At 48.9% G+C, this 18,238-nt stretch overlaps 1 protein-coding gene across 5 annotated transcripts in view; it reads left to right on the top strand.

The window, feature by feature from the left end:
* Positions 1-18,238, top strand: part of LOC106610221 (zinc finger protein 827) — a 108,601-nt gene that overhangs the window by 32,757 nt on the left and 57,606 nt on the right. For 4 of the 5 annotated variants that reach the window (XM_082974171.1, XM_082974170.1, XM_082974168.1 and 1 more), the window contains exons 2-4: positions 2,468-3,805; positions 9,809-9,984; positions 10,486-10,981. In XM_082974171.1, the coding sequence (XP_082830297.1) occupies positions 2,468-3,805; positions 9,809-9,984; positions 10,486-10,981 (2,010 nt within the window). The remainder of the gene's footprint in view (positions 1-2,467; positions 3,806-9,808; positions 9,985-10,485; positions 10,982-18,238) is intronic. The other variant, XM_082974169.1, reaches the window with a different exon arrangement.

The following is an 18,238-nucleotide window of genomic DNA, read 5'->3' as shown; positions in this document are numbered from 1 at the left end:
TGTAGCGTTACGGCTAGCCTAGCGTCTTGAGGTGTAGTGTTGCGTGGAGGAGTCTCGAGACCTCAACACTAAATCCAGGAAGGAGAGCGAGAAAGGCAGGGGGAGAGTTAGGGAAAGAGAGGGGAGGGCAGCAAAGGGCAAGAGAGATGAAGGGAGAGAGGGAGAAGGAGAGGTCGATAGAGGGAGGGAAAGGGGGGATAGTTCAAATTCACCCCCCCTCCTCAACCCTCCACTGTGTACTCCTGAGACCTCAGGTCAGCAATCTAGCCATTTCCCACTAACAACATTACAGCCATTAGGGCCTGGCTGCTTTCTTTCTGTAGCATGTCACATGGATGCGGGTCATGCCTCGCATACTTCTCCCCTCTGGCCCGGCTCAGGTGACTAAAAGCTTTCAGTGGGAGTGAACGGCGGCCATGGAAAAACAGTAGGTCTTAGACCCGCTGACATTCTCTCTCACGCGCTCGCTCCCTTTCTCCCTTTCTCTCCCTTTCTCTCTCTCTCTCTCTCTCTCTCTCTCTCTCTCTCTCTCTCTCTCTCTCTCTCTCTCTCTCTCGCTTAATGTCGTCTTAGGAAATGTGAAGGAAGACACACAGTGCATAGAAACACACGCAAAGGGTGCACACACACAACATAAACTGTGTAAAAAAAATTAAAAGAAGAGAGGTCAGGTCTCTGGTTGTAAGGTGTAGTGTCCTGACTCCTGTAAGTGTTCAGTGTCTTCTTTTCCCTGCCCTGGCCTCTGCCACGGTGTGTGTGTGTCCTGACTCCTGTGTGTGTGAGATGGAGTGTGTACTAGCGTCCCTGCGTGGTGGGTAGATTTGTAGCTGTGCATGTACGCTTGGTCAGAGCGGTCGGGCCACGGTTGCGGTCACCTCTCTGGCCCATAGTCGGTGACGACCAGACCAGATGTGAGCTGACTCTAATGACCCCTGCGGGTGGGGTTGCCGAGGCAACCGCTTCCCCCTCTGCCTGTAAACAGAGAAGCAACCCACCAGTGTTCTTAGGCGGGGTCGCCAAGGTGAAGACTAGCCTTGATGTGTGTGAGCAAGAGGGAGAGAAAAGAGAGCTCAAATGACGTGTGTGTGTGTGTGGAGAGGAGAGATTGTGTCTCAGTGTACGAGTGTCATGGCTTCTCTTGACCTTTTTTTTTGTTATTCTCACTCTTCAGTTGATGCTCAATGGGTTTATTTTTTGTTGAAGCCTCTACTGTCCCTCCCCTCCTCCCAGTACAGGAAAGTTTTGACATTTTCTTAGCCCAGGCTTGTTGCTTTCTGACATATTCTTATGGAAAGGGGTTAAAATGTTTCAGGAATACTCACTTTCTTTTGTTTGCCCTTGTCTGGCAAGCTGTAATGTTTTGCTTATGAATATTGATACACCAAGTGTATATTAATGACCCTGGGTGACCTTAACCCTATCCTTATTGGCTCCCTGGTGGTATCTGCATCCTCATGAATATTAAACAGGCTCTGTAACCTCCATTACCCTAATCTTTGCTGTCTAGCCTCCCGGAAGATCCTGTTGTCATGGTAACCCCGTTACTAAACTCCTTGGGAGGAAAAAAAATTGACCCTGGAAAAAAATATATGTTGAAAATAAAGGATTGAAAAATCATTCAAGTTATTTTATCCACCGTTGCTGGTGATTCTCAGTGCTGAGAGAAAGGCTTGGGAAAGCTGGTGGATTTTGTTGCATTAAAGCTCCTTGGATTTTCGGTGTTATTATGATTTTCTTCAGTCATTGCCAAGGCAGGGAGTTACCCCTTGCTGAGAGCGCCGAAGTCTATTTGGTATTTTGAATAGGCTGTTCCCTTTGTACTTAGCTGGTAAATAGAATTGAGAGTGCTCACTTGTGATAAGGAGGCGTCAGAATGAGTGTATAGTGTAGTAGTCTGGCTCACTTTGTAATCCAGGGGACAGGTGACTACTGACTTGTTGATTTACAACGTCAACTCTCAAATCAAGGCTATTAAAGTCAATGCCTCCTAGATTGTCATTTAAGGATGCGCTCTCAAACTTTTGTAGAATTTTTGCCAGTAGTTTTGAAATTGATTCTCAAGAGCCTAAAGTGTTCCCCGTTTTTTTGGTGTACTCCGTTATCAAATTGTGTACTACGTCATCCGTTTGGTATGATATGTTACGTCCTGCAATTTTGTAAAAAAAAATAAAAATCCTACTATATGTTACAAATTTCTTGTGCTTAAGATCCTGGAGTTTATCTTTTAATGACAAAATCCAGTCCTTTCCTGGGTAATGTTCATTAGGGAACACTGTTAGTAAAACATTGTGCAACAGAAAAAGCTGAAACAAGTGTTTTCATATTGGATATGTTCAGGTAGCACCTCCCCGTTTCCCTCCGTTTATGATCCAATGAACATGACCCTGGTTTGTCCTCAGCTCTGATCATGATGATCCCTTCCTCCTCTCTTTTCCTCTCACCAAACGTCTCTTCTTCTCTCCTGTAGATGTGGACAGCGTCGAGGAGGGTGGGCCCGACGGGGGCTGCTGTCCCGTGGAGGACGACGGCGGCGTTGGCGGCGGTGGCTGGTACGGGAACGCCTCCGACACGCGCTCCGAGTCGTCGTACAGCGGCGACATCCATGACGACCATGAGCTGTTCCTCCACGGGGGCTCCTCCCCCACCCCCTCCCCAGACCGGCCTCCGGAACACCCCGACACCTCGACTGAGAGCTCCCTGGGGGGCTGCCCTACGCCTGTCCACAGCCACCACCACCACCACCGGGCCTCCCTTGAGCTCCTGAGCCTGGGGGTGGACGGAGGGGTGTTCTCTGCCCAGGATACCCTTTCCTCCGTGGTATCCTCGCTCTATGGAGAGGCTGCCTCCGAGGCCCTGGGGAAACCCCTGAGTAGTAACCTGCGGCGCCTCCTAGAGGCTGGGTCATTGAAGCTGGATGGGGAACTTCTGGGTAGAATGAGAGGAAGGGGAGGAGAGTCGCCCCCTATAGGCTTAGCTCCAGCCCTGACCCTCTCCCCGTCCTCCCATCATGCTCAGCAGCTAAGTGCCCTCGCCCGAAAACTGGCGGCCAATAACAACAACAACAACAGTGGAGGCTCCGCCTCGGCCTCGCCCGCCTCTGTTGCCATGTCGACCACCGCCATCAAGCAGGAGCCCTGCGACCCCTTCGCCTCGGTGGTCGCCCCGAGCAACGGCGCTGGCTTCGTGTGGGTGGGAGTGGCCGGCGACGGGAAGTGGCCCCCGGCGGGTTGCTCTGCCTCCAGCGGCGGGTCCAGCCTATCACCGGACTCGGCCATCCAGAAACTGAAAGCGGCAGCCAACGCGGTTTTACAGGACAAGAATGCCACCGTAGTGGCCTCGTCTACTTCCTCTTCATCATCCTCCTGCTCTACAGTACCCACCCTGGGAGGAGGGAGCCGGGGAGGAACGGACGACTCGGTACGCTTCGATGCCTTCACCTCCCCCTTCAGCCCTCAGTCGGCCAGCTCCACGCTAGCAGCCCTGTCCAAGAAGGTGAGCGAGCGCTCCCAGACCACCTCCACCTCCTCATCATCAGACCACCAACCCTCCCCCGGCTCCTCCTTCCTCTCCCTGGTCTCTATGACTTCCTCGGCTGCGCTCCTCAAGGAGGTGGCAGCCCGGGCGGCAGGGAACCTCCTTGCTGATAAAATGGAGGCCCCAGCAGGAGGAGGGGCCATCCAGGAGGACATCAAGCCCCTGCTGGACAGGAACCAGAAGGCAGGGACCCCCACAGGGCCCCAGAGCACCATGGACCTGCTGCTGCCCTCCACCCCTAAGGGAAGGGCCAAACCCAGCAGCCAAGCAGGTAGGCTAATCCACCCTGACCCTACACAATTTCTTCCTGAGGTGGCATTTGTTGTCTATAAGCCTTATGGTGAGTTTTTGGATATACAGTAGCAAGCTACATTCATTTTTTTTGTTGCAGTTTGGTAAATGTGATAGTGAGTTTATCAAGATATTATGCCAGCTAAGTTTTGTCGTCGTGACAAGGTTCGAAACATTGAACCTTTTGTATAAACCTTGCAACAAACAAAGTGCCGCTATCCATCAATCCCAGAAGGTGTTGTTTCTCTAGCAAGGTTTTCTACAACAATGAACCGTTGTGGAAGACCTTCCCAACCCCAGGTTGAACAGAACAACAACAGCAGATTTTTTTATGCAGTTCATTCAGTTATTTCACCTTGCATTTTTCAAGGTTGTTTGTCAGTACTAGTTTATTTCACGTTGCACATCCTGAACTGTCCTCGGATATTAAATCCACTTCAGCTTTTCAACTTGTTTTGAAACTATCGTTTACAGATATTCTCCGAGCTTTTGCTTATTATATGGAATTAAAGCTGGTCTCTAAGAAAATGTTCTAATATGTTGAATCCCTTTATATTACACTTTAAGGATGTACACATTTGATTTACTGTATTACGGATGCCCCACTTCACATACATAATTTCATTTTTTTAAACAATATATATATATATTTTTTATTCATAAGCAATTATTATTTTAAACTATTTTTGACAAATTGAATAATTCGCTTCACAATTGTAGTGGTAGGGATTCTGTTCAATCGCGGTGAATCGAATCATGCAAATCAAAATAGTAATTTGTGAACCGCGAACAGTAAAATAAACTTAGTAGCCTTCCTTTTGGATTATGCCGCTATAAAACTTGTTTTGTAGATACTTTAATAAGTTGATTTCGGAAGCTAGCCAGTTGTCAGCTTGCAGTGAACTCTTCTAAGCTAAGATAAATGACTAATCTAGAATAGGTACATTTCCCGAAGAAAATGTGTGCGCTTGCTTCAGCTGTCCAAAAATGTATTTTTTTATAGTAGTGGAAGGTGTTAAATGAAGATTTCAAGCTGAATAGAAGCTGAAGCAGTTTAATATAGTAAGAATAGGTCTGATTACTTTAGTATAATGATATATATTTCAACTAGCACATCAATCATGAACAATGGCAGAACTATGCCTTCACTGCTTTCAATGGGGCTCTTTAACATGGGAACCAATGCAGTTAATAAAGTGATAATGCCTGAAAAGCCGGTGTTTGGAGGATGTATTGGCACGGGTTTGTCTCGGGCCGGCAAACCGTGCCAATATGTCCTCCAAACACCGGCTTCGAGGGCATTATCACTTTTATACAACGCGTTACCGGTTACCAACATATTCAAATAATGATTGACATATTTTCATTAAAAACGTTATTTTGATGAATTTATTCATACTATTTCATCCTTCCACAAGATATAGTCTCGAAACAAATCTAGAGTTGCTATCCAAGCCAGCTGGTCGTTCGTTCTATTGGTTCGGTTGCCAGAGACGTGACCCAGTCGTTCAGTCTTTTTGTTCTGCATCTATGGACGCGACCCAGTCGTTCAGTCTTTTTGTTCTGTATCTATGGACGCGACCCAGTCGTTCAGTCTTTTTGTTCTGTATCTATAGACGTGACCCAGTCGTTCAGTCTTTTTGTTCTGTATCTATAGACGTGACCCAGTCGTTCAGTCTTTTTGTTCTGCATCTATGGACGTGACCCAGTCGTTCAGTCTTTTTGTTCTGCATCTATGGACGCGACCCAGTTGTTCAGTCTTTTTGTTCTGTATCTATGGACGTGACCCAGTCGTTCAGTCTTTTTGTTCTGTATCTATGCACGCGACCCAGTCGTTCAGTCTTTTTGTTCTGTATCTATAGACGCGACCCAGTCGTTCAGTCTTTTTGTTCTGTATCTATAGACGTGACCCAGTCGTTCAGTCTTTTTGTTCTGTATCTATAGACGTGACCCAGTCGTTCAGTCTTTTTGTTCTGTATCTATAGACGTGACCCAGTCGTTCAGTCTTTTTGTTCTGCATCTATGGACGTGACCCAGTCTTTCAGTCTTTTTGTTCTGCATCTATGGACGCGACCCAGTTGTTCAGTCTTTTTGTTCTGTATCTATGGACGTGACCCAGTCGTTCAGTCTTTTTGTTCTGTATCTATGCACGCGACCCAGTCGTTCAGTCTTTTTGTTCTGTATCTATAGACGTGACCCAGTCGTTCAGTCTTTTTGTTCTGTATCTATGCACGCGACCCAGTTGTTCAGTCTTTTTGTTCTGTATCTATGCACGCGACCCAGTCGTTCACTCTTTTTGTTCTTTATCTATGCACGCGACCCAGTCGTTTGTTCTGAATGTTCCATTGCCATACTGGCTGGCAACTTCCTTATCCCTTGTTTGCTAGCTAGCCAACTACGGCTAACTTTACAGTCACGTCAAACGGTGCAAAAAGAATAACAACAGTGGCTGCATTTGTTTAAGCTGTTTTCTAGTGACATTTATTTGGACGCATCCATAACAATGAGCTAATGAGGCACGATTTCACCTGGCATAGAAAATGTGCTCTCTCGTCAGGACACTGTTGTTCAGAGGAGCTAGCCAACAACACAGCTAACACAATAACTTCATCCTGAAGCTGGAAAGACTAGAAAACTAGCTACACTTTCGTTTTACCTTTTATCATTTGACTTTTTTTGTATACATCCATAAAAATAATGCCAGCTGATTAATGATTTAGACTGGCTGAGAAACGCTGCCTGCCTCTCTCTCTCGTCCCGACTCCCGACCTCTACACGTTCATTACTAGGGGACAGTTGGAGATCGAATTTGAATATTGAAACAATGTTGCAAATGTCAGAGAGACAGTAAGGTTTATAAAAAGCTCTGCTGTTGGAAACTAAATGTTAGTCTAAAAGAAATGTGAGATAATGTCTAGATGCTTTTTAAAGTGGAGATCAAGTTAACTTCCCTGCCTGGGCTGATGAGACAGTGGATAGCGCAGTCAGATGAAACAGACTAAATAGGCATTTTAACGTCATAGATTTAGCTGGCGGTAACTTGTAGAATCGACACTGGCTGGAATGCGCTTTTAACCAATCAGCATTCAGGATTAGACCCACTCGTTGTATAATTTGTAGGGTACCCTGACTGGGACTCAAACCCTGGTCCCTGTGACTCTCATTATAAAACGGCTAAAATCTCTTGGTGAGGTTTCTAGGTTTGTATTTATTTTATTCATGTATTTTAATTTTTTTGCTCGCTCGCCCCACTTTTGATAGAGAGAGAGAGAGAATCCCCCTCTGGCCTGAGTCTGGGAAAAGGTCTGTGGGCCTGGCAGGATGTCCAACCCAAACCATTTGCGCTCGGATCTGCGGTGTGTGCTCTCAGCACAGTAGGAACCGAGTGTCCATATCCGTGTCTGTTCTGCAGACGCTTCTGGCTCCAACAACCTCCGTTTACCAGTCACCTCTGTACAGACTGGTGGAGGTTGGAGCCAGAGGAGTCTGCAGTCAGGGCCTTCTCCTCTGTCCTCAGATCAGCATTCAGCAGACTCCCAGCCAAACACAATCCCATCAGTTTACACTGGGCAGGTCCAGAACAGACTATGGGAGGCGCACAGTACTACACAGAGCCATGACTACATGGAACTCTATTCTACATCAGGTAACTGACACAAGCTGTAGAATCAGATTTAAAAAATCGATACAAAGAAACCTTATAGAACAGCAGGGACTGTGACGAGACACACACACACAGGCACAGACACATGTATACACATACACATGCTAACTCACGCACTCAGCACACATGTATACATGGATTTTGTGTTGTAGATATGTGGTAGTGGAGTAGTGGCCTGAAGACACACTTAATGGGTTGTGAAATGTAATGTCATGTAATATTTATAATTGTATATAACTGCCTTAATGTTGCTGGACCCCAAGAAGAGTAGCTAACGGGGCTCCTTAATAAATACAAAATACAATACAATACACACACACACACACACACACACACACACACACACACACACACACACACACACACACACACACACACACACACACACACACACACACACACACACACACACACACACACACACACACACACACACACACAACTCTCTCTCCTGTCTCTCCTCTCTGAAAATGAGCAGCCTTTAGGGAGAACAGTGGAGTGTGTTCCAGGGTAGATGGATGGCCACTTTTGAAGGATTGTGTCATAACCCTTAAGCCAAATCTAAAATGGCTGGATCAAATTGACTTGAGATGGATGAGAGGGAGAGAGGCAGTCAATGTAATATTCTGTGATCTGCATGTTAAAAAGGGTTGTCGGCGGTAACCTGCAGCCGTCAAGGTCGCGGTGGAATGCTGTACAAATGCAGGTACTTGTCTGGTGGCCAGACAGAAAAAACATGCCCTTGGTTATTGATTGTTTTGTTTTGTTTTATTGCAGTTGGCTGGTCTGGTATGAAATTGTTACACATTTGGCCTATATTTAGTGCTACATAAATCCGTGTAATTCTACATATTTTAGACATTTCTTGATAATTGATCTTGATTGCCCTGGAGAGAGAGAGAGAGAGAGAGAGAGAGAGAATCCCCTATCTGACGTACTGACCAGTTAAACGCTGTTCCATCTTTTTTTCTTTCTCCTCCACCTCTTCCCCTACATCCTCCAATGAGCAAGGAGTCCACGGTTATCTTCTCTCCTCTCTCTCTCCTCCCCCTCTCTCTCTCCTCCCCCTCTCTTCTCTCCCTCGCTCCAGTCGGTTGGGCCGCAGATGGCGGTTTATTGTTGCAAATAGGCAGTCTCGAGGTTTTACACCCGGGGTCAATGAATGGCTGAGCGCGGTAATTTCACCAAACACTGATTACCAGATGTTTTCCAAGGAACAGGAGGAGAATACTTATGAAGCCATCGATGACAGGCCCGTGGTGAATTTGTAATGCAATCATGCCGCGTCCTAATCAGCCCAATTAAACGGCGTAATAGAGGCCGGGAAATGAAGCCAACAACAATAATCGAGATAATAAAACATCCTCGAGTTTGACTTATTTTGTTCGCAGGCTTTGTTGAACGTTCTCAGCTTGAGGTGTCTAGAGGTCGTGTCTAACCTAGTAGAGGTGTGGGAATTGTGACAAAGTCAGTAACCTTAGAGAGGCTCCGTAGTCCGTAACTCCTCTCTGGAAAGGAAGGAATGGACTAGTGATTGGGGGGGGATCGATAGTTGCATATCGCAATATTATTTTGGGACGATATTGTATAGATTTGTTTAAAAAATCCATGTAGCGTTAGCTAGCGCTAGTCGGCTGTACCTGCGCCATAACTAATGGATTTCTGATCCTATAGCTTGTTCTCCATGTTCTTTTTAAAATAGGGAGCCAAGATGTTTTCAGCACTTTTATTTTCCTGACTGATCAAGACTCGTGTTCTCATGGCTCTCTCTCTTGTCTCTCTGCAGCAGACATATGGTGAGCAATATGTTTGGAACATCAAATCGCAATAAAACTGCAGTATATGGAATCGCAATACATATAGAATGGTGAGAATCGGAATACATATCGTATCGGCACCTTAGTTTCATGATAATATCGTGTGGTGAAGTCCCCAGCAATTCCCAGCTCGAGAAATGGACCTGTTCCAATACTTCAGAAATGTATCCTTCACCTTCCTAGCTTCCTTCTTTTCTTCCTTGAAGTAATCACAGATCTGACATGGGCTGGATTGGGGAAAGCTATAAAGTGGAAACCTTACTTACACCTTACCAGTCACTTATAGATCGGATAGGTGTACTGTCATCAAGCAAACGAGGAAGGAATGATGCATTGCTTAAGTATTTGTTCAGGGGACTGTATGCACTAAATTACTTGTATTTTTACTGAGCTGCCCTTCTCAGCCAGGTATCCCTTGGTAAATAATTATTCTGAACTCCCTGGTTAAATAAAGGTGAACTAAATAAATGTCTCATCCCCTCTTTTTCCTCTACTCTCCCAGGTTCCCCGGGGGAGGACGGAGGGAAGCCGTTCCAGTGTCCGGTGTGTGGCCTGGTCATCAAGAGGAAGAGCTACTGGAAGAGACACATGGTGATCCACACCGGCCTGAAGAGTCACCAGTGTCCCCTGTGCCCCTTCCGCTGCGCCCGCAAAGACAATCTCAAGTCCCACATGAAGGTGAGATGATGGGAGCCTGTGATGCCTCCGTTGACCTTTGACCTGTAACCTCGTCGTTTTATCCATCCTCTGAGGTCGTAATCGTGGAAGTGGTGCTAATGCTACTAATTGCTCAAAGGAAGGGAGGTGCACGCTCTAGTCAAAGTCACCTCTAGTGTAGCGGGTAACGTGCCTCAAATGATACTGTAGTTAGTAGACCAAAGCTAGAGGGGGTTTAAACAAGAGCGAGAAGCTCCAGGTGTTGAGGGAATCCTTACTGTTTTACGCTCTTATTTAATCTCTTTTACTCATTTTATTTCAGTTATTTATTTGCATAGGGACAGATACAATTAGCCCGAAACATTGACACACGTTGAATGGACAACACACCAATGCATTGCTCTATTGTACCTTAGGCAAATTTTCAGTGTCTTGTCCTCAAATGAGCATCATTGCTTTGACTGTTGTTGCCGTGCCAATGAGGCGGGTACCCCCACCACTCATCCTATCCCTGTATCCCAGGTCCACCAGCATCAGGACCGGGGCGAGACGTTCCAGTGCGAACTTTGCCCTTTCACCTCCTCGCGCCACTTCAGCCTCAAGCTCCACATGCGCTGCCACCAGCACTTCCCTCGCTCTGGGTCCGCCTCCGACGGGGTCAAGGTCAAGGAAGAGGCCACCACGGACACGGAGGGCGAGGGGTCACTCATGGGCGATTACAACCCCGGGGAGTCCCCTCTCCAGTCGGACGCAGGGAACCAGAGCTCCCCTGGAGTCTCCAACCACCACGTCTATATAAAAGAAGAGCCCCAGGAGAGGGAGCTGTCGGTGCTGTCGCCCTTCACCCTCTGCAGGGACAGGGAGCGGGAGCGGCCTGGTAGCAGTGGCAACTCCCTGGACCTCTCTATGGGGGGGGTGGGGGTGCGGTCCAGTCCTGGTGGAGGTCCAACGGCGGCGTCCCTCTTCAGCCCGGACATCACCACCAAGACAGCCACCGACCTGCTCATGAAGCTCTCAGGTAACCATGACAGCAACACCTGTCAATAACAACACTCACTAACGGCCACCCAGTCCAACACCTACGAAGAGATTTCACTAAAGGTGTATATATAGGCGTTAGACTGGTGGGCAACTTTTGATGGCCATTTCAGGAATTTTGACCGTCTTAGCATATTTCTTAGGGTTTCATCATGAATGTCAATGAACGTCAACTCATCAATCCAATAACCCCAACACTCCGCTTTGCCTCTCCAGTAACCTCATCAACAACAAACACGCTATCGTTAGCCAGAATAACGCTAGGTATCATATCAGGTTTGTTGAGATGCATTCCACCGTGTTGTGACGATGGCAAAGGATCAGTTACTTTGAGACAATGGCTGAAGATTGATGGGGAAAGGTGTGCCCGAGGTTGGGTGCCACGGTCGGGGTTGAGGCTGCCACTCTAACTCCTAATGCCATCTAATTAGATTGAGATCTCCTGAACGAGGGATGCGGAAGGAGGAGAGGGACAAGGGATGGGGAGGAGGGGGGGTAGAAAACCCTCGGAACATTAGATTAATTAAAAATGTATGCATAATTCATAAATTAAGAAGAATTCATAATTTGAAATGATTAGCGCCCTTAACTTCTGCTCCGTGACCCTGGCTAGGATGCGCCGTGCGATGTGCGTCGCGGAGGGACTGGGCAGGCTTAGTTAACCCCTCCCCCTCCAGTTCTGCTCCGCGCCGGTGCCCCCCGGGTGCCAGTCGCACTTCACTCCCAGACTTCGCAATCAAGCCAGGAAAGTCCCAGAGGAGATGGAGCCAAGATGGCTTCTTCTCTCACAATGTCAGCCCAGTGTAGAGTGGCGGACGGGCGGCGGACATCTTAGTTCAAGGGCGGCGTCATTCATGCAGTACCGGAGGGAATTTGAAAGATGGGAGGACACACTTTTGTTTTTAAGGAGCGGATAGTAGTGGACTTGAGTGATGTTAGAGATAACGATGATGTTTTAATAGAATACTGGTCCTTTTGATTACCGAGGGCTTTCATGATCATCTCTGGAGCGCCGTTGGTAAAAAAGAGAAGGGGGGGTTGGGCCCAAAGCTTTACTCAGATCTTTTGCACTCTTAGCTGGGCCGTATAGCAGACAGGGAGGGTAGAGAGGAGGAGAAAGGGAGGGGGGAGAGAGGTAAAGCTTCTTCTCAGGGGAACCTCCGGACTCTTTCTTTTGACCTCCCTGCCAAGAGCGATTGAGTGTGTACATGCGGCAGCTCATCTCCTGATTTACCACTGCTGTCACAGTGCCTGTCTCAATCCCACAAGGGCTGTAAAAGAGAGGGAGGGGGGGGGTGGAGGATGGAGAGAGAGGCTGTGAAATGGAGAGGGAGAGGGGGTGGAGGATGGAGGATGGAGAGAGAGGCTGTGAAATGGAGAGGGAGAGGGGGTGGAGGATGGAGGATGGAGAGAGAGGCTGTGAAATGGAGAGGGAGAGGGGGGGAGGATGGAGGATGGAGAGAGAGGCTGTGAAATGGAGAGGGGGGGTGGAGAGAAGGGCTGTAAGAGAGAGAGGTGTAGGATGGACAGAAGGGCTGTAAGACAGAGGGAGAGGGATGGAGAGAAGGACTGTAAGCGGGAGGGGGGGGGGCGAGGGCGGGGTGGAGGATGGAGAGGGGGAAGGGGGGTGGATCAAAAGACAGAGCGGGAGCGATCATAGCCTTGCTATTGAGAAAGGCCGCTGTAGGCAGACCTGGCTCTCAAGAGAAGACAGGCTGTGTGCACACTGCCCACAAACTGAGGTGGAAACTGAGCTGCACTTCCTAACCTCCAGCCAACCTCCTGCCAAATGACCATATTAGAGACACATATTTCCCTCCGATTACACAGATCCTCAAAGAATTTGAAGACAAATCCAATTTTGATAAACTCGCATATCTACTGGGTGAAATACCAGTGTGCATTACAGCAACAAGATTTGTGACCTGTTGCCACAAGAAAAGGGAAACCAGTGAAGAACAAACATCATTGTAAATACAACCTATATTTATGTTTATTTACATTCCCTTTTGTACTTGAACTATTTGCACATCGTTACAACACTGTATATAGACATAATATGACATTTGAAATGTATTTTATTATTTTGGAACGTCTGAGTGTAATGTTTGCTGTTCATTTTTATTTATTTCACTTTTGTATATGATCTACTTCACATGCTTTTGCAATGTTAACATAGGTTTCTCTTGCCAATAAAGCCCCTTGAATTGACTTGAACTGATAAAAAAATGGCTAAATAAAGTGACAGACGGCAAAGGAGAGAGAAAAAGAGAGCGAGTAGCATCTGACAGAGTTCCCCAGGCATAAAGAAGCCAGTGAACTCTCTCTGACCTCTGACCTCATCATTTTTTAGGCTGCCCTGATTCTCCTCTGGGTGTTACGTCCAATCCCCTTTGATTTCTCCCCCGCACGGCAACTCTGACACAACCGACAGCCTACCCAGTGTGATCCTCCGCATTCTGATTTGAGAGGTGAAAGATGAAAGTCCGCGGAGGTACTTTGAAATGCGTGGATGGTGCCCGCTTAGGACGCTACTCGCAGGACCCCTCAGACGGGTAATAATGGCGGTCCCCGCTGCGACCCCGTTTGGAGGTGACAGCGAGCGTGACCCTGGGCCGGGTGTGAATAATTGGCACGCCGCTGAAGCAGGGGCTTGTGGGAGGAAGTGTCATTGGTGCTGAGGGTGTCTTATTTATCTCAGAGGGCGAGAGAAAGAGAGAGAAAAAGAGCGAAAGCGTTGGATGCAGTGTTTGATGCAGTTGGAGAATCTTAGTGATGTAGTGTGTGTTTGTCTGTGTGTCTGTGTGTGAGTGTGCTTGTGCGTTCACACGTTTTATACCCAACCAATATGTCTACATAATATACTGTAAGATATCCAGTCACCTATTCTCTCATTCAAATATTGTTTAAGATTCATCTGACAACACCTGTCGGGGTGGGCAGACACAACATGTTACAACCTCTTCTCAATAATGTATTTTCCTCTCGACCACTAGACATGAACAGGGTCAGCCAGCCAGTCAGTCAACACTTCTCATATGTGACCTCTGGTCCATCCTCTCTACTGTCAGCCCTCAGTATCTACACTACTCTGTCCAGCTCAGTATACACACTGTCAGCTATTGTTTCTGCCTTCCACTCCACCTGCCTGCCCATTGTGTGTGGGTGTGTGTGTGTGTGTGTGTGTGTGTGTGTGTGTGTGTGTGTGTGTGTGTGTGTGTGTGTGTGTGTGTGTGTGTGTGTGTGTGTGTGTGTGCAGACACTAGCCCAGCAGCCACCTCTTTTTCCTCTTCTGAAGAAAACAGGAGCCAGTTGTTAGTGGGGGAGCAGGCCAGCGTGACAGAGGTGGAAAGCTAATGAAGTTATTTGACGGCAGGCCCGGCCACGGAGCGAGAGGTGAGGCGCATTGGACAAGCGTCTGGCAGAGAGACGGATGAGGCGAGAGGAAGGAAGTGTGGCTGGAGAGGAGAGAGACAATAGTAAAGAGAGGGGAAGGTAGGAGGGATTGGTAGAGGGAGGAGAGGGAAGGTAGAGGGAAAGGGAGAGGGAAAGGCAGAGGGAAAGGGCAGAGGGAAAGGTAGAGGCAAGGGGCAGAGGGAAAGGTAGAGGCAAGGGGCAGAGGGAAAGGTAGAGGCAAGGGGCAGAGGGAAAGGTAGAGGCAAGGGGCAGAGGGAAAGGTAGAGGCAAGGGGCAGAGGGAAAGGTAGAGGCAAGGGGCAGAGGGAAAGGTAGAGGCAAGGGGCAGAGGGAAAGGTAGAGGCAAGGGGCAGAGGGAAAGGTAGAGGCAAGGGGCAGAGGGAAAGGTAGAGGCAAGGGGCAGAGGGAAAGGTAGAGGCAAGGGGCAGAGGGAAAGGTAGAGGCAAGGGGCAGAGGGAAAGGTAGAGGCAAGGGGCAGAGGGAAAGGTAGAGGCAAGGGGCAGAGGGAAAGGTAGAGGCAAGGGGCAGAGGGAAAGGTAGAGGCAAGGGGCAGAGGGAAAGGTAGAGGCAAGGGGCAGAGGGAAAGGTAGAGGCAAGGGGCAGAGGGAAAGGTAGAGGCAAGGGGGAGCGAAAAAGAAACAGCAGGAGGAGTAAAAAGGGACAAAAGAACAAGAAAGCCAGAGTCCGAGGTGGAGCGTGAAAAAGAGAGTAAAAAAGAGAGAGGGAGAGCAGTGTCCTGCTGGCTGGCTGATGGCATGTCAACAGGGCGTGATAACAGAGACAGGCTGATAGCACCATCACCCCTGGGCCACAGACAGACAAGAGACGGGATGAACCCTAGTGTACTACTACTACACACGATGGGGAAGCTGCCACTGAACCGCTACATTGAAGGCAGGCAGAGATGGATAGTCACCTCTCAGCCAGAGACAGTAAAACTGCTACTCACGACACGGGGCTGCCACAGACCTGCTACACTGGCGGCAGAGATGGGATACATATTCATTCACTCAGGCCAGGAAGGAACCTCTACTACACACAGGAGGCTGCCACTGACGAGGTGCCCCCGCCTGCTACACTGGCGGCAGAGATGGGATACATCTTCATTCACTCAGACCAGGCCAGGCAGAAAGCTACTCATCACATCACCCAGTCACCCAGAGATGGCTGTTGGTTATTTCCTCAACTCTGACCACAACACCGACAGCATTCGGGGGGGAAGTTGACGTGCTACAGAGGGCTAAAGCGTGTGCACAGGGAAAGTACTGTAATTTGACTTCTGTCATTTTCTTTGGGTGAAATAAACCTAGGCACAGAAAACACCACCATGAATAACAGCTTAAACTATGGTGATTGGTGGTGGTGGTAGTAGTAGTAGTAGCAGCATCAGTCGTAGCAGCAGTAGTAGTAGTCGTGGATGTAGTAGCAGTAGTAATAGTTGTGGATGTAGTAGTAGTCATGGATACAGTAGTAGTCGTGGATGTAGTAGTAGTCGTGGATGTAGTAGTAGTCGTGGATGTGGTAGTAGTACTAGTGGATGTAGTAGTAGTTGTGGATGTGGTAGTAGTACTAGTGGATGTAGTAGTAGTCGTGGATGTAGTAGTAGTCGTGGATGTAGTAGTAGTCGTGGATGTGGTAGTAGTACTAGTGGATGTAGTAGTAGTTGTGGATGTGGTAGTAGTACTAGTGGATGGAGTAGTAGTCGTGGATGTAGGAGTCGTGGATGTAGGAGTCGTGGATGTAGTAGTAGTGGATGTAGTAGTAGCAGTCGTTGTAGTAGCCGTGGATGCGGAAGTCGTAGCAGCAGCAGTAGTCGTAGCAGCAGCAGTAGTCGTAGCAGCAGCAGTAGTCGTAGCAGCAGCAGCAGCAGTAGTCGTAGCAGCAGCAGTAGTCGTAGCAGCAGCAGTAGTCGTAGCAGCAGCAGCAGTCGTCGTCGTAGCAGCAGTAGTCGTAGCAGCAGCAGCAGCAGTAGTCGTAGCAGCAGCAGTCGTCGTCGTAGCAGCAGTAGTCGTAGCAGCAGCAGCAGTAGTCATAGCAGCAGCAGCAGTAGTCGCAGCAGCAGTCGTCGTCGTAGCAGCAGCAGTCGTCGTCGTCGTAGCAGCAGCAGCAGTCGTCGTAGCAGCAGTCGTCGTAGCAGCAGCAGCAGTCGTTGTAGTCGTCGTAGCAGCAGCAGTCGTCGTAGCAGCAGCAGTCGTCGTAGCAGCAGTCGTAGCAGCAGCAGCAGTCGTAGCAGCAGCAGCAGTCGTAGCAGCAGCAGCAGTCGTAGCAGCAGTCGTAGCAGCAGTCGCAGCAGCAGCAGCAGTCGTAGCAGCAGCAGCAGTCGCAGCAGCAGCAATTGTAGTAGCAGCAGCAGTGGTAGAAGTAGCAGCAGTGGTAGAAGTAGCAGCAGAAGTAGCAGCAGCAGCAGTAGTAGCAGCAGCAGTAGTAGTAGCAGCAGTAGTAGCAGCAGCAGCAGTAGTAGCAGCAGCGGTCGTAGTAGCAGCAGCAGCGGTCGTAGTAGCAGCAGCAGCGGTCGTAGTAGTAGTAGTAGTAGCAGCGGTAGTAGTAGTAGCAGCGGTCGTAGTAGTAGCAGCAGTCGTAGAAGTAGCAGAAACCGTAGTAGTAGTAGCAGCAGTCGTAGTAGTAGCAGCAGTCGTAGTAGTAGCAGCAACCGTAGTAGTAGTAGTAGTAGCAGTAGCAGCAGCAGCAGTCGTTGTAGCAGCAGCAGTCGTTGCAGCAGCAGCAGTCGTCATAGCAGCAGCAGTCGTAGTAGTAGCAGCAGTCGTAGTAGTAGCAGCAGCAGTCGTAGTAGCAGCAGCAGTCGTAGTAGTAGCAGCAGCAGTCGTAGTAGTAGTAGTAGCAGCCGTCGTAGCAGCAGTCGTAGTAGTAGCAGCAGCAGTCGTAGTAGCAGCAGTAGCAGCAGCAGTCGTAGTAGCAGCAGCAGTCGTAGTAGTAGCAGCAGCAGTCGTAGTAGCAGCAGTAGCAGCAGCAGTTGTAGTAGCAGCAGCAGTCGTAGTAGCAGCAGCAGTCGTAGTAGTAGCAGCAGCAGTCGTAGCAGTCGTAGTAGTAGTAGTAGCAGCCGTCGTAGCAGCAGTCGTAGTTGTAGTGGCAGCAGCAGTCGTAGTAGTAGCAGCAGCAGTCGTAGTAGCAGCAGTCGTAGCAGCAGCAGTCGTAGCAGCAGCAGCAGCAGCAGTCGTAGCAGCAGTAGCAGCAGCAGCAGCAGTCGTAGCAGCAGCAGTCGTAGCAGCAGCAGTCGTAGCAGCAGCAGCAGCAGTCGTAGCAAGTCGTAGCAGCAGTCGTAGCAGCAGCAGCAGTCGTAGCAGCAGCAGCAGCAGTCGTAGCAGCAGCAGCAGCAGTCGTAGCAGCAGCAGCAGCAGTCGTAGTAGCAGCAGCAGCAGTCGTAGTAGTAGCAGCAGCAGTCGTAGTAGTAGCAGCAGCAGTCGTAGCAGCAGTCGCAGTAGCAGCAGTCGTCGTAGTAGCAGCAGCAGTTGTGGCAGCAGCAGTTGTAGTAGCAGCTGCAGCAGTAGACGTAGCAGCTGCAGCAGTAGACGTAGCAGCTGCAGCAGTAGACGTAGCAGCTGCAGCAGTCGTAGACGTAGCAGCAGCAGTCGTAGAAGCAGCAGCAGCAGTCGTAGAAGCAGCAGCAGCAGTCGTAGAAGCAGCAGTAGCAGTCGTAGAAGCAGCAGCAGCAGTCGTAGAAGCAGCAGCAGCAGTCGTAGTAGCAGCAGTAGTCGTAGTAATAGATGTAGTAGCAGCAGCAGTCGTAGCAGCAGCAGTCGTAGCAGCAGCAGCAGTTGTAGTAGCATTCGGGGGGGAAGTTGACATGCTACAGAGGGCTAAAG

This window comes from Salmo salar, chromosome 04 (genome assembly GCF_965601325.2).
Source record: "Salmo salar chromosome 04, fSalSal1, whole genome shotgun sequence".
Classification (NCBI taxonomy): Eukaryota; Metazoa; Chordata; class Actinopteri; order Salmoniformes; family Salmonidae; genus Salmo; species Salmo salar.
This window is presented reverse-complemented; position numbering and strand designations above follow the sequence as displayed.